The following is a 25,113-nucleotide window of genomic DNA, read 5'->3' as shown; positions in this document are numbered from 1 at the left end:
GTATACTATATATATATATATATATATATATATATATATATATATATATATGGCCCTTTCTAGGGATAATCCGCCAGCCGTCAAATCTCTTTTAGTAACCCTCAATGGCTGAGATTAAATGGAGCATTTTCAGCCTAGTTAACCCCAGTTCGCATTCTCGGACGACTTTGCCTTGACGAGTGTTCCGTTTCTGCCTCTCTCAATCTCTTGTGATCTCAAACAACTTTGCTGCGATGGATGAGACATTATAGGTTTTTTCAATTAGAGTTGAAGAAAAAACTCTATGTGGTACTCTTTATGTTTAAATTCGATGACGAATCAGGTATGCCTCTTCTTCTTTTCATGGAAGCTGAAATTTTTGTAGGGTCTCATTGCTTGGATATAGTTCGTGCGAACCATACTACTAATCCAACATGGTTGGTCCATTAGTGTAAAAAGGAAGTCAAGATCATCAAAGGGTGGGTGACCAATAAGTACTATGCTGACCTTCAGGCTTTCAATTAAATAATCATTTCAGATCGATTGATCAAGAACAAGAAATATTAAGAGGATCGAAATATACCACTTCAAACAATAAAGTCAACACAGAAGAGTTTAACATGATGAATGTTGGTGAGGAAATGTTGAGAAACGAATTATGGTGAGGGAAATGAACGAACTTCGTGATTTATGGCCGAATTGAGTCTAGACTCTAGAGTGGTCGGGAATCCATGTTGATGTAAGGTGTTTGATCTTTTAGACAAAATTAGTAGTTCGTATATGTATAATGATTGTTGGAATGTGTAATCGGTAGTCGATAAATACCACTCCTAGCCCACGATGCTATGAAGCCCAGCATGAGATAGATCAAGCAGGCCTCATCCTGAAAGCTACAGCAGTCTGGGCCGGGAGGGAGACACTTCACAGAAGGCCAAATAAACAGACTTCAATAGTATATTTGTCCCGCATCGAATGGCAGACAAGATATAAGTCAACGCGAGGCTATAAATACAATGCTGAAGTCAACCAAAACAGTAAGAAATCTCCTAGCATTAAATACTATACCTACCACGAAACTGATTTAATCATCGGAGAGAGAAAAACCGGAAAGTCCTGGTCAATCTCCTCTTGCAGGTAACTGGTCAACGGCAATCAAGGGTAGAGATCATACCGAAGTTTCTATGAGGTCTACAGGATCCTACAGAAACAATTGGCGCCGTCTGTGGGAAATCTTACGAAAAGCCACCGAGTCTCGATGGCTGAGTCAAGTGAACTAGTAGAAGGGAGTAGGACAATGTTCAAAGACCAACGTGGTCTTGGTGAGGAGAGAACGCTGAGGATTACTGCTCAGAATTAAGGATCGGGTGAGAGGTTGGAATGCACACCCATAGGGAATGACCGGGAAAGGACCCCGGATGGAACGATGAACGATCTCACGTAGTAGGAAGTGGAGTACATGGTTAAAAGGCTGAGGGCGGACGTGGCATGTTTGGAGAGAGAAAGGGCCCAAGACCGTCTAGAAGCAGCGACCCGGGAGAAGAAGTTGGAATGAGATAATGCCACTATCATGAGCGCATTGGCGCGAAGGTTGGAGAGTGACGAAGCGATCGAGCGGGCAGCTGCCACCCTCCGAGAGCAGCAAGCAGAGGGCCGGGGATCCCCAATAACGCCGCCACCAACAGCCCGCATAACGGTCCATGTTGGGGGCCAATCTGTTCCCGAAAAGCATGGAGGGAGAGGGCTCACCACCGCTCCCGACCCCTATCGAGGAGAGGGTGCCAGAGCCAATAGGAGTAGAGGCAGCTTTGATGGCCATGAGGGATAGTGTAGTAAACCTGACCACGAGAGTGAGTGAAACAGAAAGACAGGCGGCACACAACCTGCCCGGGATTGGTTTTGAAGAAAGAGTGGGACCGTTCACGAGGACCATCACGTAGACCTTACGCTCTCACGCAATTAAACCTCTGAAATTGAGCTACAGGGGCGAGGGGGGCCCGCATCTCTTCCTCGATAGTTTCAAATCCCACACCAACGCGAAGGGTTACACGGACGCCATGTGTTGCAACATGTTTCAAGAGACACTATCAGGAGAGGCACTGAGTTGGTTTTACGAGCTCCCGACCGGCTCGATAGACAGCTTCAGGCAACTGGCGGATAGGTTTGTGAACCGCTTCATATTGTGTACAGATAGGCAGAACACCGCCCAGCTGTTCAAGGTAAAGCAGGTACACGGTGAAAGGCTTAAAGCTTTTGTGAATCGTTGGCAGGGAGCCACAGCCAAGGTCATGAGTTTCGACAAGAAGGTGGCGGAAGAGGCATTTGTTCAAGCCCTGTTGCCCGGGAAGTTCATGTATGCCGTGAAGATGAAAACCCGCGGGGTTATGATGAATTAATAGAGATGGCAATTAGGGACGCTCAAGAAGACCATGATACGTACGGGGATCAGTATGCTGGCAAGAGAAAAGAGGATAGGAGGTCTGAGTCCCAAGGGCAAACGATCCAAGAAGTAAGAACATGGAAAGGGGATCAGGAGGGACAAGCTTTCACCCCTAGTAAAAGGTACAAAGAAGGAGGTAGGAAGCTAGCCAAGCAGGTGGGAGGCCCGCAAGGGAAAGGCAAAGGGGGTTACCAGGATAGCGGTTTTAATAAAGTGGCTCATGCACCCAGAAAAAACTTCACTACCCTGACTGCAACTCCAGAGGTAATGTGGAATTAGAACAAGGGTGCAATCCCAGGGCCCCCGACAAAGAAGTTCCCGCCGTCCAGATTGACCAGGGAGGACACCGGGAAGTATTGTGGGTATCACGGGGAGGCCACTCATGCAGTAAACAATTGTGTAGAGCTGAAGAGTACTATAGAGGGCTAGATAAAAATAGGCAAACTCCAGCAGTATGTGTTAGGTCAGCGGCAGGCGGCGGGAGTTCCTGTTTATGGAATGATCAACACAATCCGCGGGGGAGCGCGGTTAGACCAGATGAGTAACAAAGCAAAGAAACAGTGCACCGGGATCAGGGAAGGATGAGAGATATTAACCTTCAGGAGCTACAACAACCAGCATGTCAACGTGAGTTAGAGATCGGTGACATTTGAGGAAGGAGAAGAGCAAGGAATCAGGTAACCTCACGAGGACTCGTTCCTGGTCACCGCGTAGTTGGATCATTATCTATGCAAGAAGATCCTAATTGACACTTGGGCATCGGTGAATGTGCTATTCAAAAACGCATGGCAAACTTTGAGAAGAGGGAACAGTAAACTCATGCAAGACAATGAGCCGCTAATCGATAAGCTTCTCCGGGGACGTGGTGCAACCTTTGGGCTCAGATCATATTCCCATGATCCTAGAAGGTGTAGAAGGGAACACGTTGAGGACAGGATCGACTTCATAGTGGTCGATTGTGACTCATCTTACAACGGGATATTGGGGAGGCCGGCCTTGTGGAAAGTAATGGCCTTCATTGTCGGGCACATGTTGATGATGAAGCTGCCATCCCCAGCGAATATAGTGACGATATGGGGGGACCAACTGGCAGCAAGAGGATGCTATGCCATCGACCAGGATAATGGAAGGAGGAGGGCAGAAGTATTAGTTTTCGAAAGCCCAAAGACCCTCGCGACGGATGCCTATGAGGATCCAAGGGTTAATGCAGCAACAGAGGGTACCGGGGATGAAAGGCCGGGATCCGTCGAGGAAACAGAGTTGATTTGCATCTTAGACGAGTTTCCAGTAAGGACAGCAAGAATAGGGACAGGGTTACCCCCCGGAGTGAGGGAAGAGCTCATATGCTTCCTAAAGGTCAATAGCAAGGCATTTGCCTGGTCATATGCAGATGTCCTCGGCATCTCGAGAGATATAGTGACGCACCGGTTGGGAATCCGAAAAGGCGTGCCACTTGTGAGGCAAAAGCGCAGATCATTTGATTTAGCTAAATACAACATCATCAAGGGAGAGGTGCAGAGGCTGTTGGACATCCAATTCATCAAGGAAGCCAGGTACCCGCAGTGGTTGGCCAACGTGGTCATGGTCCCTAAGAAAGCAGTAGGGCAGTGGAGGATGTGCGTGGACTACACAAGTCTTAACAGAGCTTGCCCTAAAGACAATTTCCCGTTGCCACGAATAGATCAACTTGTTGACTCCACCTCCAGGTTCAAAATGCTAAGCTTCATGAACGCATACGCTGGCTACAATCAGATAATGATGGACACAGCAGACGAAGAACACATCCGCGTTCACCACCGACAAGGGAGTGTACTATTACAAGAGGATGCCTTTTCGGTCTGAAGAACACGGGAGCAACCTATCAGCGCCTGATGAACAAAATGTTTGCTAGGCAGCTGGGAGTAACCATGGAAGTGTACGTGGATGACATGGTGGTAAAGAGTCTCACCGCGATCAAACATGTAAGCAACTTGCAAGCAGTCTTTGACATTATCCTCGCATACAGCATGAGGCTGAACCCGGACAAGTGCTTGTTTGGAGCTGTTAAAGGGAAGTTCGTAGGCCACGTGATAAGTAGGCAGGGGATCGAAGCAAACCCGGAGAAGGTCCAGGTCATACTGAATATGGAGGTCCCAAAGGTCAAGAGTGATGTGCAGTCCCTGACGGGCAAGATAACGACCCTCGCTAGGTTTGTCTCTAGACTCACGGACAAGTGTGCACTGTTCTTTAAGCTGCTGAAGAGTCAGCATTGCAAGCTAATCAATTGGGGGCTCGAGCAAGAGGAGGCTTTTAGGAAAATCAAAGAGTATTTGGCATCGGTGCTTATGTTGTCAAAGCCGATTCCTGGAGAAATGCTGTATCTCTACTTGGCAGCGTTTGATACAACGGTGAGCTTGGCCCTGATCAAGAAAGATGATGTCATCGAGCTCCCGGTGTATTATGTAGGCAAAGGCTTCACCTTGGCAGAGAGTAGGTACCCGGACCTCGAAAAGTTGGCTCTGGCACTCATTGTGACCGCTCAGAAGCTACAACATTACTTCCAAGCGCATTCCATCACTTTGTTCACAAACTGCCCTCTCCGGCAGGTTTTGGAGAAACCGGAAGCAAGCGGGAGACTTGCTAAATGGGCGATCAAGTTAGGTGAGTTTGATATACACTACGTGCCGAGAGTAGCTATGAAAGGGCAAACGGCTGCAGATTTCATCTCGGAGCTAACCCCCATGAAGAACGACGAGGCGCATCCTGAGATAGAGCGTCAAGTAACGGTGGCCCCCTAGGAGGTCGGTCCGAATTGGAAGCTGTATGTAGATGGCTCTGTAACAAAGGAGAAGAATGGAGCGGGAATAATATTGGTCAGCCCGGATGGGTTCAAGTACAAGTGCGCCCTAGAATTCAAATTCTCCACATCCAACAATGCAGCTGAGTACGAAGCATTGATCGGGTGGACTACAGCTAGCGCAAGAGATCAGAGTAAAGTGTGTTTAGGTGTTCAGTGACTCGCAGCTGGTGGTGAACCAAGTCAGTGGGACCTTTGAAGCCAAAAAACCACATCTAAGTTCCTACTAGGCACTGGCCAAGGCTCTTTTGAGCAGATTCGAATCAGCAACGGTCACTCAAATCCCTAGGAAGGAAAATAGTAATGTTGATGCTTGGGCTAGACTAGCCACCGGTACCCGTCAGAAAGGGTGCAAGAAGGTCAAGGTTGAGATCCTAGATCGGCCAAGCATTAGCAAGACGATCTTGGAGATATTTGCCATCACCGTCGGTCCCAAAGAACCGACATGGATAGACCCCATCATCGAGTTCATTAAGGAAGGGGTCCGCCCGGAGAATAGGCGACAGGCGAGGAAGTTGCAGTTGAGGTGTGCAAGATACACACTGATAGATGATAAGTTGTACCGCAGGGGCTATTATTTCCCCAACCTCAAGTGCGTATCAATAGAGGAAGGTGAGACAATTCTCCGGGACATCCATGGAGTTTGCGGCAATTATTCTGGATCAAGATCTCTGATCTTCAAGGCCCAAAGAACGGCATACTTCTGGCCCAATATAGGGAAGATGGCCGATCAAATATCAGTGAGATGCCACAAATGTCACCAGCACGCTAACAAGGTCTATTCCTCATTCATCGCTCTCTCGATCATGATGTCTCCATGGCCGTTTGCGCAATGGGGGCTGGCTAATCGGGAAGCTTCCCACGGCTCCCGGACAGTACAAGTATGCCATCGTGGCTATAGATTACTACACTAAGTGGGTTGAAGCAGAGCCGCTAAGTCGGATAACCACCGAGAGTATAAAGAACTTCTTCATGAAGAATGTCTACTGTAGATTCGGAGTCTCATAAACAATCATAACAGACAACGGTACACAATTCAATAACCCAAAGCTCATAGAGTTCACCAAGGACATGGGAACTCGGATGGTGTTCGCATCGGTAGCTCACCCAAAGACCAACAGGCAAGTTGAGGTAGTCAACAAGATCATCAAGAAACTGCTGAAGAAGAAGTTGGACGATGCCAAAGGGTTATGAGCACAGAAGCTCCGAGAAGCATTATGGGCTATCCGGACCACCCCGACGGAGTCAACAGGAGAAATGCCTTTTAGCCTAGCCTTTGGCACAGAGGCTGTCATCCCAATTGAGCTGACAGTGCCATCGGGAAGAGTTGAAGGCTATAATGAGGAGACCAATGCAGAGGGGCTCCAGCTGAACATGGATCTCATCGAGGAGAAAAGGGAGAGGGTCGATCTACACAACCAAGTGTACAAGCAGCGAGTTTCCCGGCACTACGACAGCAAGGTCAGACCCTGATCCTTGGGCCTGGGAGACTAGGTGATGAAGCGGGTGATGACCCAACCAATGGCCCTTGATCCAACATGGGAGGGACCTTACGAGATAGTGGAGGAAGTTGGCCCAACAACGTTCTACCTGAGGGACCGTGACGGCATAGTCATCGGGCACCTGTGGAACACCGAGCACCTTAGGTTTTACCCTGTTTAGTCGAAGTTCGGTTTTGGGATTTGTAAATCATGCCTACCGGGTTAGCTCGTCAACCCGAGAGGATGCCTTCATTTGTTTTGACAACAACTAATACAGAAATGAAGAATTAATTTCATAACAATCGGAGTAAAACTAGAGTTACCAACATGATCCACCAAGTTTAAGAGGCAAATAAATAAAGGCAAAACACCAAGAAAAAAAAAACAAGATCCACCCAAAGGCAGTAAAAAAAAAAGGGGCCAACAGGAACCAGTAAATAAAATAGTAAATATATCAACCGGACCACCGAGCAAACATTTACATCATCGGGAGTAGGCTCGAGGCCATTGTTCAAAAATGAAATCCAAAAAATTACAATCCGGCATGATGCAAATTAAAACAAATCCTAAGCTTGGTCCTTCTCGGCCGGGTCGCCAAGCTCCTCTTCATCCTCACTCTCCGAGACAATCACGTCATCTCCTATAGTCTCAGGATTGGTCTCAACAGGACCTTCCGTGAGGAAAGGCTGGGTATCCCGAGCTTTAGCCTTTGCGGCGAGCAGATCAGTAATCATCCGGGGTTTGTCCAGGTATCCGTGCTCGCTCCATTCTGTGAACTTCTCTGTGATTGCCTCATCTCGTGCGGCCTACAGAAGCTCCTTGAGCTATTGGGATTCCTTGTACTCGGTCACAGCCTGGTCGCAGCGCACAGGGACAAGTCGCTCAAGCTCCACGATCTCGGACTCTTTCTCTCGCAACTTACCCTCCAGCAAGAGAAGCTTCTCAAGCGACAGGCGCAGAGTCTCGACCTCGGCCTCAAGCTCCGGGACCTGGTTAGCCTCGTTCTCCACTTCCTAAACATGCAGCTGAAGCATCGCCAGCTTCTCGGCTAGCGCATTCTTCTCCTTCTCCAGAGACCCCTTCTCGGTCTGAAGATAGCTCACATGACAGTTTAACTTGGCCATGACCTGCTCCTTGAGTTCAAAGGTATCCTCGCTGGCATCGATAGAGTACACCGCGAAGAGAGCCTGCAAAAAAAAATACAAGTTAAACAAAAGACACAGCGAGAGCAACAAAGGAAAAGATGTCCCGAGCACTAACCTTCATCAGATGCTCTCGAGCAATCTGTCGGGACTCAGCGGGAGAGTCTTTCTTAAACCTCACCCGGTCGAGGTCAATACCCTTTAGGTCCCGAATCGTTGCGCGCACAAACTTCTCATCCGCACAGCAATACTCATCGAGGACCTGCCTGATTGGGGTCTTCGAGATGGTGGGCACGGGAGGGGCAAGCATGGACAACGAGGGGGTTGAACCTCCTGACGCCACTCTAGGCCTTTTTGGGTTTGGGGCGAGGTCCCCGGAGACATCCTTCCCGTTGTAGGTCACCTGGGAATCTAGATTAGTCTGGCCCTTCTTCTTTGAATGGTGATGGCGCTTTTTCTTCTCGCCAAGATTCACTGTGAGTTGGACGCTTCCGGGAGGAGAAGGCGGCGGAGGGTTCACGGTTCCGTATGCTTCATCCAGGACCTCCAGCACCTTTTGAGATTTCAGGACGCGCACTGATTGTGTGTCCAAGTCCACCTCCGTGCGTGAGGTGCAATATCCCCCACACTCAGTAACTTATCTAGGAGATCTTGATCTTTCTCCATGTCAAGCGGGTGGTTAGGACGAGGAAAACGCCTAGGAATTTTGCCTGCAAGAAAATATGCAGGTAAGAAAATATGCAAGTACGTTGTTCCAAATCAGAAGGAATTTAAGACAAAAGGTAAAAGCAAAGCAAAAGCAACGCGAGTAAGATATTGAACCCACCGGGTAGTCTACCCATCTCGCAATTTACCAACATAGCCCACCGGGTCAAGTGGTACGAGCTGCGATCCTCCTCGTTGGGTCACGCAGCATAAATCCGAGCGATACGCTCCCGCTCGACCGGTGTTAACGAGTAGCCCTGATCCCCTATGGCCTGAAAAGAGTTGGGAACGGTGTGCCGTCTCGTCTTTCGTTCGCTGCCACAAGCCACCCACCAGGACTACCTTAGCGCGCCACTCTTTTTTTATAGAGGACGGGAGATCTGTGATGATAGCCTCGTAGTCCCGCGCGGTAAAGTTTATGCACCTGGAGCTCCCGGCCTTCTTTGAATACGACAATCGATACAAGGCGCAGAATTCGTTAATCGTGGACCACCCCATGTTGGATAGGAAGTACAAACATCCGAGTCCTAGGAGCTGGCGCCACTGATTTGGAGGTATCTGCCCGGGAGCCAATTGCAGCATGCTTAGTATGTACTGCACATATTGAGGAAGCGGCACTGAGAACCCGTTCTTGAACATGTTGTCGTGCACATCGATGAAATTATCTTGAGGAGCGCAGGCTAGTTCTTCGGGAAGTAATCTGCGCAGCGGGAGGTCGGAGGGAATATCCCACTCCTCTCTGAATTGTTTGATCTCCTCGAGCGTGAGACTACACGCCGGCTCGTCGCAGACCCTACCATCCTCCAAACGATGTAAGGTCCGGGTGATAGGGATAGCCTCAAAGACTACCCCTGCACCGATATCTTGAGCGGGAACATATGTGTGGTTGGGACTCGAGCAAGAAGACTCGGAGGGAGAAGCAGCCTGAGCGGGAACGTTGCGGGTAGGTCGTTGCAGATATCCTTTCATCGTTATCAGCGCGAGGCCGCTAAGATGAACCAGATACGCTCGTGTCAGGTGCCCTAGGCTGCATTTAACCCTAAAAAAAAAAAGAGAACCCTAAGACCTATCAGATTACCAAGCCACGCCGCCACCAACAAGAGGATGCATAACTCAACGCGACCCTAACTCACAACCAGGAAACCCAGAAACACAAAAAAACAAGTTCGAACCAAAGATACCAACCCACCCAAACTGAAAAGTTTGCACCAAAATACAGGAAAGGCAAAAAGATACTCACCAAAAAGTAAAGGCCGGAAACACGCCGGAGTAAGAAGCAGAAAGCACCTCGCAATTGCAAAACCAGCGACAATGCAAGCAAAACCCCACCCCTTCTCTGTAAACTTTTAGAAAGGACACGTGCTTCAAAATGAAGAACACAAACAGAAAAGAAGCCAAAATACAGAGGAGAACACGAAACAAAGAGTAGAAAACAAAAAACAGAGAAGAAAGCGAAAGAGGAAGAGAGAGTAGAAAAGAGAACCAGAAGAGGAATGAAACAGAGAAGCAGAAGAAAGAGTTTGGGGGGGGGGACTGAGGCATATATACAAAATGGGGGGAAAGACGCCTCGGTTCTCTCCCCGTTTCGCATTAAAAAAACATTAACTGCGAACAAGGAGATCGGGGCCATCGAGCTCCACCGTAAGATCACGTCACGTGTCCCACTAAGCGGTAGCTTCTCGAATAAGAGAAGGATGAAACGACGTGCATTAATTGCACGTCCCTTCGTTCCTCCCCCCCCCCCTGCGCCACCTGGCGAACATGTAATTAATGCTCTGACAGACCACCACCAACCCAATGTCAAAGCTCGGGACCCCGTATTAAACTCTCCAGGACCGGTAGCCCTTGATAGAAGCCTTGTACAAACCAACACGGGTCGGTGCTCACATCCCAAAGCTCCCGGGGAATAACCACCGAGAGGGGGGCCAGGCAAACCCACCAAAAAAAAAAAACCAGCAGGAACATTACGTTGAAAGTAATGCCACCTGGATGCCGGATAGTACGATCGCCAGGCAAGCGCCCAAGAAATAAATCCGAGAGAAGCCTGAGAATAATACACAAAAATTGTAAGTCCCGGATAATAACTAACGGGAAGGAACGTATAACTGTTCCACGAGATCCTTGTACCCGAGCAAGAACCAATGGGAGGCATGCACACGAACTAAGGCGTGCATACAACCTGGAAACGTACCACCAGGAAGCATGGGTAACAACTAGAGCCATGAGAACCGTAAGTCCCTTGTACAACTCCTGTAGAGTGGGAGTTGAGTAGTTCATATCATTTCCTTTATACGGAGAATAGTGGGCCTAATAACCCACGCGGGAATAATACCCCGCGCTAGAGCAAAAACACATGATATGGAAAGACTCGCTACCTTCGTCTATTGCAACAACCCGTTCAAACATGTCTTGAGTATGAACTTGGGGAGACTAGAACCGAGTACCCGTTGAAAATCTGACAAATCATGGGCCATTTCTTCAAGTCCCCACTCAAGACATGTCTTGAACGGGAACTTGGAGGGACTTGTAATCGGTAGTCGATAAATACCTCTCTTGGCCCACGATGCTATGAAGCCCAGCATGAGGTAGATCGAGCAGGCCTCATCCTGGAAGCTACAACAGTCTGGGCCGGGAGGGAGACACTCCACAGAAGGCCAAATAAACAGACTTCAATAGTATATTTGTCCCACATCGAATAGCAGGCAAAATATAAGTCAACGCGGGGCTATAAATACAATGCTGAAGTCAACCAAAACGATAAGAAATCTTCTAGCATTAAATACTATACCTACCACGAAACTGACTAAATCATCGGAGAGAGAAAGACCGGAAAGTCCCGGTCAATCTCCTCTTACAGGTAACTGGTCAACGACAATCAAGGGTAGAGATCACACCAAAGTTTCTACGAGGTCTACGGGATCCTGCAGAAACAGAATGAGTGATAGTACTTATGTGAGCAAGAACCTTATCTACTAATCAAATAATCGATTTACCCGACCAATCTTAAACTCCGACTCTATGTTTTGAGTTACGCGTGGTGACTTATACATTAAATTACTAAACGAGATATTCATATTAAAAATAAATCTTGAGGAGAAATATTGAAACCGTTTAAGGAAGATCTCGAGAGAAATGAAACTCTTCAAGAAGGATCTCACTAAGATGACAAAGAACTTCATGGAGAGGTAAAACATTTCGAGGATGATCTTAGCAACTTAAAGCTCTCCGAGGATGATCTCAACAAGGTAGAGCAGAGCTACTCCAGGAGACGGTGAAACTAGGACATGAATATCTTGGATACTATCATAGACAGGTTAGGTGCCCGAGCTTGAGAAACAAAACCAAAGGGGAAGTCGCTCTGGTGCTAAGAAGCGTGGTGTTTTAGATAAAGACATCACAATGACAAAAGGTCAAAACCTTAACACGCTACTGTCTAAAATTTGGATAAACAGACACCCTATCCCAAAAAGACCATAATAACAACGCCTCCCCAACACAACCAGAAGCTCAACTCCCGGGACCGTTCCGTCATTTCACTTCACAAAGACACAGAGAGAGAGAGAGAGAGAGGCTATCTCAACTGCACTCTTCCAGTTCCAGCAGACAGAGATTCAGAGTTCTATAAGAGGAATGGCGACAGAGCAAGAAATATCGCAAGCTTTAGAAGCCCTGGTGCACGACGGCCCGACCTCGTTCACCACCCTAAACGACGTCGTCCAGCAGCTCCAGTCCAAGCTCGCCTGCCACGACCTCTCCCACAAGGCCGACTTCATCCGCTCCCAGATCCACTTCCTCCTCCGATCCCATCCCCCGCCTCAGCAATCTCCAAAAGACCATTTTGCCCTCCAACAAAACCCCAATTGCCACCCGGCTCCCTCCTCCGCCTTCCAGACCTTCGCTTCCCCCAAGCCCGAGCCCATCACTACTCCCGTACCCGCATCCGACCCGCCCAAGGATGGGTATGTCTCTCTCTCTACTAAATTTTGTCCTTATTTACTTCTCACAAACTTGATTATTAGAAATTGGAGACCCACTAATTAAATTAGAACATTTTCATTTCCTTCACAAATTTTGGCTCCACATTGTTTGGTTTGGATCAAGTATTGTTATTTGGGCGGGAAATATGATCAGGGCTGCTTTACAAGTCTTGTAGTGGTCAAATGTTTTAGTTTATATTTTCCATCATATTTGTGTGTTTTGTTTTATATTTTCATCAATATTAATTAGTTTTAGGCATTTATCTTGTGGTGGGATAAAGATCATAAAATACTAAAAATAGAGCTTAGTCTCATACTTCTGTGAAGTCAGCTCCACTTTTCTCTGATATTTAGTTGCAAGTTGTTGATTGGTCTTGATTATGGAAGCACAATGTTTGTCTTCTATGTGACCCAAGTCAAGTATATTCCTTTCTCTAGCTCTTTTACGATGCATATTCAGTTAGAACAACCAAAGCTTGAAACTTGTGGAGATTGATGAAATTTATGTGAAAGTTTTCGGTTAACACCGGAGAAAATTGCTTTTACCAATGTTGGTGTGCTAGTATTTTGGTGTTTGTTAGTAATTTTATGTTTGAGTATTTCGTCATTATGTTGCAGCTCTAAGCCTAAACCTAAGAGAAAAGGAGGCCCGGGGGGTCTAAACAAGCTTTGTGGTGTTTCGCCTGAACTCCAGGTCATTGTTGGCCATCCAACTCTTCCAAGGACTGAGGTTCGAGCTCATCCCTTATTGCTATGTATCAGAGTCTGTATATTATCTTCCAGGAGTTTTGATTTATTTATGTATTATCTTTTATATTTTGAGTTCAGATTGTGAAGCAACTGTGGGCTTACATAAGAAAACACAATCTCCAAGATCCAGGTAACAAGAGGAAAATTATTTGCAATGATGAGCTGCGGTTGGTTTTCGAGACAGACTGTACTGACATGTTTAAGATGAACAAGTTGCTGGCCAAACATATCATTGCACTTGAACCTTCAAGTATGTATTTGGTGTGACAGTTCTTTCTCTGTGTTATATGTTATGCTTGTGAAATTGGATGCATGTCTACGGACTTGGTGTCTTGGTGCTGTCAGAACAGCCAGTTCCCAAGAAGCCGAAGGTTGCCACGGACTCTGGAACAAAGAGTTCACAGTCAGGTCCTTCTGTGGTAATATCTGAAGCACTTGCTAATTTTTTTGGTGTTGGTGGGAGGGAGATGCTTCAGTCTGAGGTTTTGCAACGAATATGGGAATACATAAAGGTCAACCGTCTAGAGGTAGGTTCAGTCCCCTACTCTTGCCCTTCATTTAAAAAAAAAAATTACAATCATTATTATTTTTTGTTTGTAATAGCTTACACTGGTCATATTTCAGCAGTTTCTATATGTATGTTTACTGATTTTATACGCTTGATATACGTATAATCAAGGTTGGCTGTATAGCTCAATCGTTGTTAAGTGTTTATTTAGTCAGCATCAGTGGTTCTGAAGTGTCACTTGGTAAATCTTATGTGAGGTTAGTATCCAACAAAAAAAAATTTGCAATCTTCATTTTATATAGCTCATGTTTCGGCTAGGTTTCTAGATGTCTATACCAATTTTATATGTTTGATGTACCTAAAGTTAAGGTTGGTAACACGACCTTACTACATTGTCTCTGGCTGCATCACTGAACTTAATTTGACCATTCAGAGAGATGAAATTTGCCCCTACAGTTCACGTCATAAATGTTGTCCATAATTAATTTTTTGGTTGTTAGCCTATTCTTATCCTGTAATTTTGGGCGTTTACTTTCCTTTTTGTTGCAATCTTGGGTATTTACCTTTTTTTTTCTCCCATATTTATATACATCTGTAGGATCCTCTGAATCCAATGGCGATTTTATGTGATGCAAAGCTTCAAGATCTCTTCAGTTGTGAAAGCATCTCTGCGTTGGGAATACCCGAAGTGTTGGCACGTCATCACATATTCAGGAGATCATGATAGGTTTGTAAACTTGGTTTTCATTTGTTTGTTTTCTTTTTGTTTCCTCAAGCAAGTTCTTGGATGTTAAGTATATTGTAGGTTTCTTGGTCATGTTCCTTTACCAGATAATGTAGGCATTTTATATCTGCCCCACATTTTTATAAGAGCATACCTAAATAGTGGTTCAGATTTTATATTGTGTTCGGGGAAGCGAATTTCCAACTTTCCGCACATAATATGTTCTTCCTGCATGCACAACTTTTATATTCTTATATGACATGTTGTAGTTTCACTGCTTTGAGAGGCTGTAAGCTTTGGTTGACACTCTACTCTTATTTTTGTCATTTTGTGATTATTCTTTTATACATGTCTTGATTGCATACCAGATGTAGTCAATTAGTTGTCGTGATTATCTGATCCATTGTTCCATTTGTGTGAAGTTTTGACCTTCTGTTTTTTTTTTACCCAATTCATTACTTTCCTTGTTAGTCCATAACAGTTGACAGAATGTTGGTCATTGCTTTGCAGTTGTAGGTCTACAATGTGGTAACTCATGTGTGAAGATTGGGAGAAACTGATACAGTTCTTGATCATGTACCCTCTGTGAGCTTGTATGTACATCATGTTCTTAGCTGTTGTTTGTAGAGTAATGGAATGTGAAATTGTACTATGATTTCATGGTGGTTCTTATTTTCTAAATGGCCCCATGATCTGTATTGAGTTGGCCTGTTAGAGTGTTAGGGTAGTGAGCTGCTAAGTTTATGGAGTTTCTAACACGGCTGTGTAAAATAGGAGCAGTAGAAAATAAAAGCTATTGTAAGATGACTCATTCTCAGTAATGGAAGTGTTTATTTAACTATCACCCTGCTGCTTCCGTTCAAGTTTTGGTTCTGGAATCCGTGGATGAAATATTTATTCATAAATTCTTGGAACGTCTTTGTAAGTTTCATGTGATTACATGTATCGAGTATGTACATGTACAGCTTAGTTGATTTTTCTAACTTCTGTGATCATTGTTATGGCTCTTTGTATAGATTTATTCTCCCGTGACTAAGTAAAAGAAGAATTTGCAATAGAAAACTAACGAGTATGCGTGTGAGACCCAAAAGGACCAAAATTGATCAAATCTTGTTTTGTTCTTTGTTATGCTTCTTGTGCCCCGTGACTGAGCTCCTACCGACTAGGTTCACATGGCAAACATAGCTTTGCCAGAGAATAATTATAATTCAGGATCTGTCAGCTATAAATAAACTTCCAGATTGGAGAGGAATGTCGTTCTTAATCAGCTTAATCAAGCAATAGTAGTAAGAAAGAATGGCAAGGTTTAGTGTAGCTCTGTGGCAATGGGTGATGGTACTTCTGTTGATTGCACTACTGGAGGGAGCCCATGCTGCCTCGATCTGCAACATTGACTCTGCGCAGCTCAACTATTGCCGCCGGGCAGTGAGCGGCAAGTCGCCAACACCACCATCAAAGAAATGTTGTGGAGTTGTGCACCGAGCCAACCTGCCCTGCCTGTGTAACTACAAGACTGTGCTACCTTCCTTTGGAATCGACCCTGCACTAGCAATGGCGTTGCCCAAGAAATGTGGGATGAAAACACCACCGGAATGCGGTAAGATAACTAAGATTCCAGATTTTCTGTCGCAATGCTGTTGGAGATTACTGATCTCAATATTACATATCCTTTTGTCTTGCAGTTTTAGATTCTGACTCTCCTTTTCTTGTTTTGTTGCAGTTGCTTGAAGCACTGTGGTTGCAGGGACTTCAACAATTATGTCATCTTACTGTTTCCTTATTTCTGTGTTTCTGTGTAGGCATAATCTTTACAGTATTCACTGGGATCACTGCATGAAAAACGCGTTTGTATTTCTGTATTTGCTGAATGTAATTGGCTAAATTGTTGTCAAATGAAAAAAAGGGGTCGTTTTGTCATCCATCTGCCTGCGTTTCACTAGATAGTTTTATTTGGAAATCATGAAACCCGAAAGTGGAAGTAGTTATCAAAAAAGAGAAAAAAAAAACCAATGTAGTAGGTTTTAGTTCCAATTTCCAAACTCTATGAACAGCGGTCCCATGTTTGCGAGTAACATTCAACTGTATCAGAGTCTCTGGCAGATGTAATCCCCAGTTTGTTTACACAAAACATAAGCAGTTGGCATCAGATACACCCAGCACTCCAGCATAAAATGTGTCAAAACATGAGAATTATAATTGCACGGTGCTAGAAATTAAGCAAAACTCTGCATCTTGAGGGAAAAAGTTTATCTGCCACTTCTATCACTAAGTACCGTTCTCTTGGAATACCTTGAACTCATCCCCTGATCTACATATAGTAGAAAATAAGAATTCAATATAGTTTGGTATGTTTCAATGTATTATTCTTCTCCATATAGTAGGTTTATATAGAGATACAATTGCAGTGCTAATAGGAAAATATTTCCTACACCTATACATAGTATTCAACCTACACATACAAGGAAAGTAAATATATTCAATATATTCTACACTCCCCCTCAAGTTGGTGCATAGATATCGATCATGCCCAACTTGCCAACCGAGTTGTCAAACACTTTCCTTGACACTCCCTTTGTGAGAACATCTGTTAATTGATCTTCCGTATACACGAAAGGGAAATGAATGATTTTCCTGTCCAAGTTTTCCTTAATGAAATGCCGATCTACCTCCACATGTTTTGTCCGATCATGCTGAACAAGATTATGAGCAATTTCAATAGCAGACGTGCTGTCACAATGCAAGTCCATGGGTTTCTTGAGTTTGAAACCCAATTCTTTCAATACATTACGAATCCATAGCATCTCACAAACTCCATGTGCCATACCTCGAAACTCTGCTTCAGCACTTGATCTTGCAACGACTTTTTGTTTCTTACTACGCCAAGTTACAAGGTTTCCTCCAACACATGTAAAATACCCAAATGTAGATCGTCTGTCAGTCTTATCACCAGCCCAATCAGCATCTGTGTACCCTATAACTTCCGATTCACCCTTCTTTTCAAATAACAAGCCTTTTCTAGGTGCCGTCTTAAGATACTTTAGAATACGATACACTACATCCATATGCTCTTCGCTGGGACAATGCATAAATTGACTAACCACACTCACAATATAAGCAATATCAGGTCTAGTATGAGAAAGATAAATAAGTCTCCCTACTAGACGTTGGTACCTTCTTTTATCAGTTGGAACTTGATTCGGATAGATGGCAAGGTTATGATTCATCTCAATTGGTGTCTCACCAGGCTTGCAGTCAAGCATTCCGGTCTCAGCTAACAAGTCAAGCACATACTTTCGTTGGGATAAAGAAATCCCTGTCTTTGACCTTGCAACTTCAATTCCGAGAAAACACTTCAACTTTCCAAGGTCCTTCATCTCAAACTCTTTTGAAAGGTACTTCTGTAGAGCCTCCATCTCTTTTGGGTCGTCTCCTGTAACAATCATATCATCAACATACACAATCAGAGCGGTGATCTTCCCCTGACTACGTTTGATGAACAAAGTGTGATCTGAGTTGCTTTGTCGATAACCAAATGTCTTCATTGATTTGGAGAATCTTCCAAACCAAGCTCTAGGAGACTGCTTCAAACCATACAAAGACTTCTTCAACTTACAAACCTTTCCAACATCGTAAGGTCTACATTTGACTCCTGGGGGCATGTCCATATACACCTCTTCATCCAAGTTTCCATTGAGGAAAGCATTATTCACATCAAACTGTCGTAGAGGCCAATCTTTAGTTGCCGCAAGTGAGATCAAGATTCGAACAGTGTTGATCTTTGCTACAGGCGCAAACGTTTCTTCATAATCAATCCCATAACGCTGGGTGTACCCTTTGGCAACTAATCTGGCTTTATACCTGTCAATGCTCCCATTGGCTTTAAGTTTAACCGTAAATACCCAACGATATCCAACAGTCTTCTTTCCAATAGGTTTATGAATAACATCCCAAGTCGAGTTCTTTTGCAAGGCTTCTAGTTCTTCATTCATCGCTTGAGTCCACTTAGGATCCGCCAATGCATCCTGTACAGTACTAGGAATAGAAACACTGGATAATTGATTAATGACAAGAGCATGTGACCCAGCCAACCTATGGTTAGACATGTAATTAGCTATAGGATATTTAGCTTTGGCTTTGATGTCTGGTTCATATTATTTCTTTGGAATACTCTTGGTAACCCTCTGTGACTTCCTAGTTACAATATTATCTATCCCAGATAATTGGTTTGAATTTAAAGATACCTGAGAAGGGACATTTGCAGCGGATTCTTCGGTTGATGGTGTAGAAAAGGGAAAAATATCCAAAGAGCAAGTGGTCGAATCAGTTGAAAATTATGGTTCTTGTCGATTTGCATAAGCCGATCCATGTGCGACACGTGACCCTATCTGCGTGCCTGCCTCTTCCAGTCTGACAATCTCTTCTTCGTCAGTCATGCCAACCTCTCTGTGCACAACATGTGGCACAGCTTCACTCCCCAAAACTGGATCAACGCAGACACGTGACCCAAGCTGAAATTGTGGCTCAGCTTCTGCTCCGTTTGGCTTATGGCTCGGCTCACTCGGCTCACATTCTATTGCATCAGAGGAGATCCGCTGTTGTTCGACACGTGGCACACCATCAGCCACTTAGATGTGAGGCCCACTGTTTTTGTCAATGTTGGTATGCTGCTGTACAACATCGTTTTCATGATTTTTGTTTCCTCCTACTCCAAATCTCGACTCTAATTCTTCTAATTCAAATAAATTTCGGGAATTCCCTTCATATGCTCTCTCCTCCTGAAGGGAAGACTCTAATACTCCCCCTGAGTAGTAAGGCTCTGATTCACGAAAAGAAACATCAAGGGATACATGCATAGTGTCTGTAAGAGGATCATAACATCTATATCCCTTCTGAAAATCTGCATAACCCACAAAGATACACTTCCTTGCACGGGGATCAAGCTTACTCCGTTGTTGTTTTGGAATATGAACATACACTGTACATCCAAATACACGAGGCTCCAAGTTAGGCAACGAAGGAAACGAGAGAAGATTTTGAAGCTGTTGTAGAGGGTTTTCACATTCAATAACTCGAGAAGGGGTACGATTAATGAGGTAGGCAGCAAATGTCACAGTTTCTCCCCAATATTCTACAGGTACATTCATGCCAAACAAAGAGGCACGGACAACTTCAAGCAACTGCCGATTTTTCCTCTCTGCTAATCCATTTTGTTGAGGAGTATAAGTATTTGAAGTCTGATGTCGAATTCCATGTAACTTCATAAACTCTTGCATAGGACCATTAATATATTCGCCGCCATTGTCAGACTGGAAAACTCGAACATCCTGTTGATACTGTGTGGACACCATCTTGTGAAATTCTTTAAATCTATAATAAACATCACTCTTGTTCTTCAATAGAGACACCCAAGTCGTACGGGTACAATCATCAATAAACGTCACAAAATACCGGGCACCAGAGAGAGAAGGAATTTCTGCAGGACCCCACACGTCAGAGTGAATCTTCATAAATGGAAGGAGACTTTTATTTAGGCTTGGTGAATATGAAATACGGTGGCTCTTGGCCAGTTCACATATGTCGCAATGAAAATCTGAATAGTCGACACCCGAAAATAATTGCGGTTGTAGCTTCTTAAGATAACCGAAGTTTAGATGACCCAACCTGCGGTGCCAAAGCCACACATCTTTCTTAGCACTCTCAGCTCTATTGACCTGATTAGCTTGACCCAAAGACTGCATATGTTTCTCTCAGCTCTATCAAATCTAGGTAGTACAATTTCCCTTTTCTCACTCCATAACCCAAAATCCGCCGTGTCAGAATGTCCTGAAATACACAGAAAGACGGATAAAAGGTGACAATACATGATAATTCTTGAATGATTTGGCCAACTGAGAGAAGATTGTATGACAATGAAGGGACGACTAATACATAATCAAGGGTTAATGTGTTTGATAGGACAATAGAGCCTTCTCCGGTAATCGGAGTTGGAGTACCATCAACGGTAGAAACAATATTTTGAGAGGAGGGTTTTAATTTTTTTAAGAGGCTAGGATCATTACACATGTGATCTGATGCTCCTGTATCAATAATCCAAGACCTATTCATAGATACCTTACCACTCATACCTGACTGTGTGACATTGGAGGCATTGGATGGTTGGTCTTCCTCTGTAGTGGTTATGACAGTTTTTGCTTGATTCTTTCGGGGTTTCAGGGTGAAATCCCACCAATCCGAGTACCCAATTGTTTCAAAGCAACATTGTTTGCTATGACCTAATACTCCACATAGCGGACATTTTGAGTTTGCATATGAATTTGGTTTGCATGGAGACCGGCATGGTGTGGTGGTATGGTAGTTGATTTGGTGTGCCATTTTGGAGGTTTGGTTTTTGAGATACAAGGATTCGGGAATTATGATTTTGTTTGTAACGATTTGTTTGTAGTGTGATTCGGGATTCAGGTTTGGTTTTAGGATTTAGGAATTGGGAATTTGTGTGTGATTTGTGAGATTTTTGTACGCAACGATTTGTAGTGTTTTAGGTGTAAATTGAAAGGATCGAACCTGGTAAGCTCTGATGCCAAGTAGAAAATAAGAATTCAATATGGTTTGGTATGTTTCAATGTATTATTCTTCTCCATATAGGAGGTTTATATAAAGATACAATTGCAGTGCTAATAGGAAAATATTTTCTACACCTATACATAATATTCAACCTACACATACAAAGAAAATAAATATATTCAATATAATCTACACTTATTGATGAAACTGCTCATTTAACATGTAGACTGGTCACTAACCGGCCCACCAAATAGGGGTCTCATGTAGGCGTCGTCAAACCTCCTCCAGTATGAATGTATAGTGTACACAGGTCTCTCGATCAACATAGACAAGTTATCCTTTGCGCGACTTAGGTTAGTAGCAGCAGATTCATCAAATGAGAGCAGGGGCAGATTCATGTCCTCCCCAATGTCCTTCGACTCTTTGCGACTGATGGGGTTAGTTCCACCATGGGGAAGAAGATAATTTATAAGAGGCTTTGTCAAAAAGCCAAATACCTGAAATGAAATTGATGACATGATACTCACCTGGATAGGTAGAGAACTCGATGCTCAACATGAATGGTATTGAAAATTACAATAGAAAAACAACTTGCATACCAGTGTGCTGAAGAGAACAACTATTATGGTGTTTGTGATCATCATTGCGTTTATTGGATCCAACGTGACACCAGAGTATGTGAACTTCACGAGTTGAGAGAAATGTAGAGTAATATAATGAGTACAACGTACTATCTATGTTGAAGTGATAACATTCAAGTATAACTGTAATACAAAGAATATTCAAGTGTAACTGTAATAGAAAGAATACACATGCCTGTTTGAAAGCCAAAGCAATGGAGACTGCTCCTCTTATTAGCCCAGCCCACCATATGATTACCTGCATTAAACATCAAGTCAAAAGGAAATGATCATGAATCATTTAAATAATATCAAAAGGTTATTGGCTAAGTGGAGAATACTGACCTGGTGTTTGAGTGCGAGTGAACATCTTCTCGAGGCTCGTCTATTCATGTAATTGGAGAATGCAGAGAGAGGGAACACAAATGCAGCACGTCCAAGCAATATCAGTAAGAGTGTCGTACTATAGACTCCCATAGAAGCCCCAAAACTGGAAGAAATAAAAAATTTGTGCATTAACTTGTAAAACCAATAATTGTTTATACTTGACAACATCAATTCAATCCAGCTGATTTTCAACATGCTGTGTTCTAGGATACTTTATATCCTAGAACGTCACTAACATGCTGTGTTTTCAACATTAGTAGTTTGGTACTAGTTCTTGTACAGAACACTGATAATATCAGAAATTCAATAGTGAAAAACAAAGTGGCTGGGACAGGCAGGTTGATATTAGTGACTTAAATAACTATTCTAGCTATAATGGGATTTAATTAGGAAAATGAGTACCTCAGCTTAGTCAATCTCCACTTCTCAATGTCAAGAGCATCCATTCCAACATAAAGAAATATGAATGTTTCTGCAATAAATGACATCATTGCAAATACATGCCTAAAAAAGAACCGTAAGACCAGTAAGATTTAGTATTCATTGAAATGATATTTGGTAAGAAACAAAATAAATATACAAGAACTATTAATTATTCAAATTTCCAACAAAATCTGTCCATACATGCCTGGTTGTGATTCTTGAACTTTCAGTGATATTATGCCAAGCATAGTGTGACATGAGAATCCCACAAAAGAAAACAGTGAGAATTCCACTCAGGTCTAACAGCTGCATGTCAAGTGAAATTAGGGAATGTTTTCAGCTACATCATGAATGATAACCAAGAAACTATGTACATTTCTTCACAAATTAAGTGATGACTGTTGGAAGTACTCGAGTAGAATAACATATACAACACAACTCGTATAATCTTTGTAGTACAGATAGGCCATTAGAACCACGAAGATAGATATGCAGATAGTTCATTACCTCAGCCACCATGTAAGACAGATAGGCCATTAGAACGACTACAGAAATCTCCCGAATGCTTGAATGCCTGTATTTGAATTAAGAAAAAACTTGGATTCACAAAACATCTATTGCTTTTACTTCTTATCTGAACAATTTATTAACAGCTAACCTTCCAAAGCTTAAGGTCTTAAGGGAATATGCTGTCACAAGTCCGAACTGAAAATTGGACAAGAAAAGGATAAAATCATCAAATGCTGGACTTTTGAAATCAAGTAACCTTGCACAATATTCTGTGTATGTAACGCTTAGCAAGATCAGGTCATTGGTTACTTAGTAGCTGTTGCACACTTCATATTATACTTACTGCAACTCCAAGAGCAGTGCTTGTTGAAAACAGGTAAAGGAAGTCTCCAATGACACGCAGTCCAACCCCACTATTGAGTTTATTAACATCAATTTTCTGAACTGCATTGAATAGGACAACTGATGTTGCATCATTCACCACTCCTTCCCCAAAGACTAAGCTGTACAGTAAAGGAGTTTCGTCTTGATGAAGAACCTACATTTGGATTAATATCTCAGCACATCCAAATATGGGAGCGCCTGGCCCAAATTAAATGAAAGAGAACATCTAAAACAAGACAAACCTGCAGTGTACAGACTGTATCAGTTGATGAAAATATTGTTCCCACAGCTGTTCAAAAAGAGAGATTCATGATTAAAAAAAATATATAAGAAAAGATTATATCATTATATGTAGCATATCAGTAGCAGTTCAGGTCATGTATTCATCAACAAGGTTCTGAGTTCTCACCGAGGTAGTCTCGTGCATTCAGGCCAACGAAGCCCAACTTAGGGAATAGGAACCAGGCACCTAGGCAAAAAGTATCATGCATAAATAATTCAGAACAGAAATTTACACAAACCATGACAATCATTAGAAGCAGGAAAGAACTTGAGGAACAGAAAATGAAATACTTAAAATATCTGCATATTACCAGCCGTAATGATTAACGTTGAAATGAAAACACCAATCACCCCAAACAACATGATAGTTAAGAAATTCTGAAAGAACTGTTTCTTCTTGACCTGAAACCTGGTATTGTCAGCAAACCCGGTAAATGAAGATCTTTTACGAAGCTAACAAGAAAATATGGGAACATAAGCCATAAGGAAGCATAAAGTACCCGGCATTAAATATAATAGGCGGCAGGAGATATATAAAGAACAACTCTTCATCAAATGTCAGAACGTGAGAACTTTTCCCCTTGCTCACAAGCAAGATTATGGTTCCAGTTAAGAATCCCTGATTGCAAAATGGATTCGATCAACATCATTACACTATTTAACAGAACTTGCCAACTATGCAAATGCAAATTCAATGCGTTGTATAGATTCATCTCAAAATGGCAGAAAGAAGCTTATAAAGAAATTTCCAGAGGGTTGATGCTAAAGACTTGTTCAATCCGGATAATTATCTAATACGATCGAGTATGGCAGAGGGTTATTCAACATCATATAAAGATTTCACGACCATGGTACTTTATCAAGTAAATCTCAATTGCTTATTGCGCAGACTAAGCTAATGGAGGATTCCAATTGAAAATGTTGCATGCTGGAGCTCACTCTAAGACACTGTAGAGTCACCACCTTCGAAATACTAGCCAACATCTCCATAATGCTATATGAACTCATTGAAAAATAAAACTTCACAAGGCAGAATCTAAAAATGGAATTAGAGACAGAGGTGAAGAAGGTTTACGATGAAAATGGCGGTAATGGATTCATTCACCCATCGGTTTTCCTCGAACAAGTGTCCGACGACTAAGCAAACACAGAGAACCGCCACGAAAAGTGAGATTGGTATAACCTGAGCATGGTCATGAGCCAAGTTCTTTGCGAAGTCATATATATCTGCCATTATCGTTTTCCCTTATCCAGCTAGCAACCAGCTCCAGCATTCCACAGGGCTACGTCGTATAGGTCTAACCTTATATCGACTGGTTGCAGAAACAGTGATGGGAGTTGAGAGAGATAGAGAGAGAGAGAGAGAGAGAGAGAGAGAGAGAGAGAGTAGTTGTTGTTGTTGTTGTG

General features: G+C 43.4%; 4 protein-coding genes across 4 annotated transcripts; 3 read left to right on the top strand and 1 right to left on the bottom strand.

Annotated features, from left to right (window-relative positions):
- The first annotated feature begins 4,323 nt into the window (after positions 1-4,323).
- LOC101312238 lies at positions 4,324-6,725 on the top strand. The gene is made up of 3 exons (XM_004295601.1): positions 4,324-5,175; positions 5,483-6,133; positions 6,453-6,725. Exons 1-3 carry the CDS (start codon positions 4,324-4,326, stop codon positions 6,723-6,725), a joined length of 1,776 nt encoding a protein of 591 aa, XP_004295649.1.
- A 5,466-nt stretch (positions 6,726-12,191) lies between these two features.
- On the top strand, positions 12,192-15,379 carry LOC101305732 (upstream activation factor subunit UAF30-like). The gene is made up of 6 exons (XM_004294007.1): positions 12,192-12,539; positions 13,176-13,287; positions 13,386-13,568; positions 13,658-13,834; positions 14,414-14,542; positions 15,050-15,379. Exons 1-5 carry the CDS (start codon positions 12,211-12,213, stop codon positions 14,537-14,539), a joined length of 927 nt encoding a protein of 308 aa, XP_004294055.1. The 5' UTR covers positions 12,192-12,210; the 3' UTR covers positions 14,540-14,542; positions 15,050-15,379.
- A 415-nt stretch (positions 15,380-15,794) lies between these two features.
- Positions 15,795-16,493, top strand: LOC101305442 (putative lipid-transfer protein DIR1-like). Its single transcript, XM_004294006.1, has 2 exons — positions 15,795-16,136; positions 16,260-16,493. The coding sequence occupies exons 1-2, from the start codon at positions 15,836-15,838 to the stop codon at positions 16,265-16,267; spliced, it is 309 nt and encodes a 102-aa protein (XP_004294054.1). The 5' UTR covers positions 15,795-15,835; the 3' UTR covers positions 16,268-16,493.
- Positions 16,494-21,181: 4,688 nt separating this feature from the next.
- LOC101305148 (sodium/hydrogen exchanger 4-like) lies at positions 21,182-24,940 on the bottom strand. The gene is made up of 14 exons (XM_004294005.1): positions 24,782-24,940; positions 24,207-24,325; positions 24,018-24,115; positions 23,834-23,893; positions 23,667-23,713; positions 23,384-23,578; positions 23,189-23,235; positions 23,038-23,104; positions 22,736-22,836; positions 22,510-22,611; positions 22,066-22,210; positions 21,917-21,979; positions 21,700-21,783; positions 21,182-21,597 (listed from the first exon to the last, which is right to left on the bottom strand). Exons 1-14 carry the CDS (start codon positions 24,938-24,940, stop codon positions 21,316-21,318), a joined length of 1,569 nt encoding a protein of 522 aa, XP_004294053.1. The 3' UTR covers positions 21,182-21,315.
- Positions 24,941-25,113: the final 173 nt, after the last annotated feature.

This window comes from Fragaria vesca, linkage group LG3 (assembly GCF_000184155.1).
Source record: "Fragaria vesca subsp. vesca linkage group LG3, FraVesHawaii_1.0, whole genome shotgun sequence".
In the NCBI taxonomy this organism is placed as follows: domain Eukaryota; kingdom Viridiplantae; phylum Streptophyta; class Magnoliopsida; order Rosales; family Rosaceae; genus Fragaria; species Fragaria vesca.
This window is presented reverse-complemented; position numbering and strand designations above follow the sequence as displayed.

What these genes read in the sequence shown, in the direction of transcription:
- LOC101312238 (XM_004295601.1), top strand. Translation starts at nt 4,324, where the DNA reads ATGGAAGTGTACGTGGATGACATGGTGGTAAAGAGTCTCACCGCGATC. An exon ending in ATCCTGAGATAGAGCGTCAA is followed by an intron (nt 5,176 to 5,482) that starts GTAACGGTGGCC and finishes AGTTCCTACTAG; the next exon opens with GCACTGGCCAAGGCTCTTTT. An exon ending in ACGGCTCCCGGACAGTACAA is followed by an intron (nt 6,134 to 6,452) that starts GTATGCCATCGT and finishes TTATGAGCACAG; the next exon opens with AAGCTCCGAGAAGCATTATG.
- LOC101305732 (XM_004294007.1), top strand. Translation starts at nt 12,211, where the DNA reads ATGGCGACAGAGCAAGAAATATCGCAAGCTTTAGAAGCCCTGGTGCAC. An exon ending in TCCGACCCGCCCAAGGATGG is followed by an intron (nt 12,540 to 13,175) that starts GTATGTCTCTCT and finishes ATTATGTTGCAG; the next exon opens with CTCTAAGCCTAAACCTAAGA. An exon ending in CAACTCTTCCAAGGACTGAG is followed by an intron (nt 13,288 to 13,385) that starts GTTCGAGCTCAT and finishes TTTTGAGTTCAG; the next exon opens with ATTGTGAAGCAACTGTGGGC.
- LOC101305442 (XM_004294006.1), top strand. Translation starts at nt 15,836, where the DNA reads ATGGCAAGGTTTAGTGTAGCTCTGTGGCAATGGGTGATGGTACTTCTG.
- LOC101305148 (XM_004294005.1), bottom strand. Translation starts at nt 24,940, where the DNA reads ATGGCAGATATATATGACTTCGCAAAGAACTTGGCTCATGACCATGCT. An exon ending in GCACTGCTCTTGGAGTTGCA is followed by an intron (nt 23,236 to 23,383) that starts GTAAGTATAATA and finishes TCCAATTTTCAG; the next exon opens with TTCGGACTTGTGACAGCATA. An exon ending in AGTTCAAGAATCACAACCAG is followed by an intron (nt 22,612 to 22,735) that starts GCATGTATGGAC and finishes GTTCTTTTTTAG; the next exon opens with GCATGTATTTGCAATGATGT.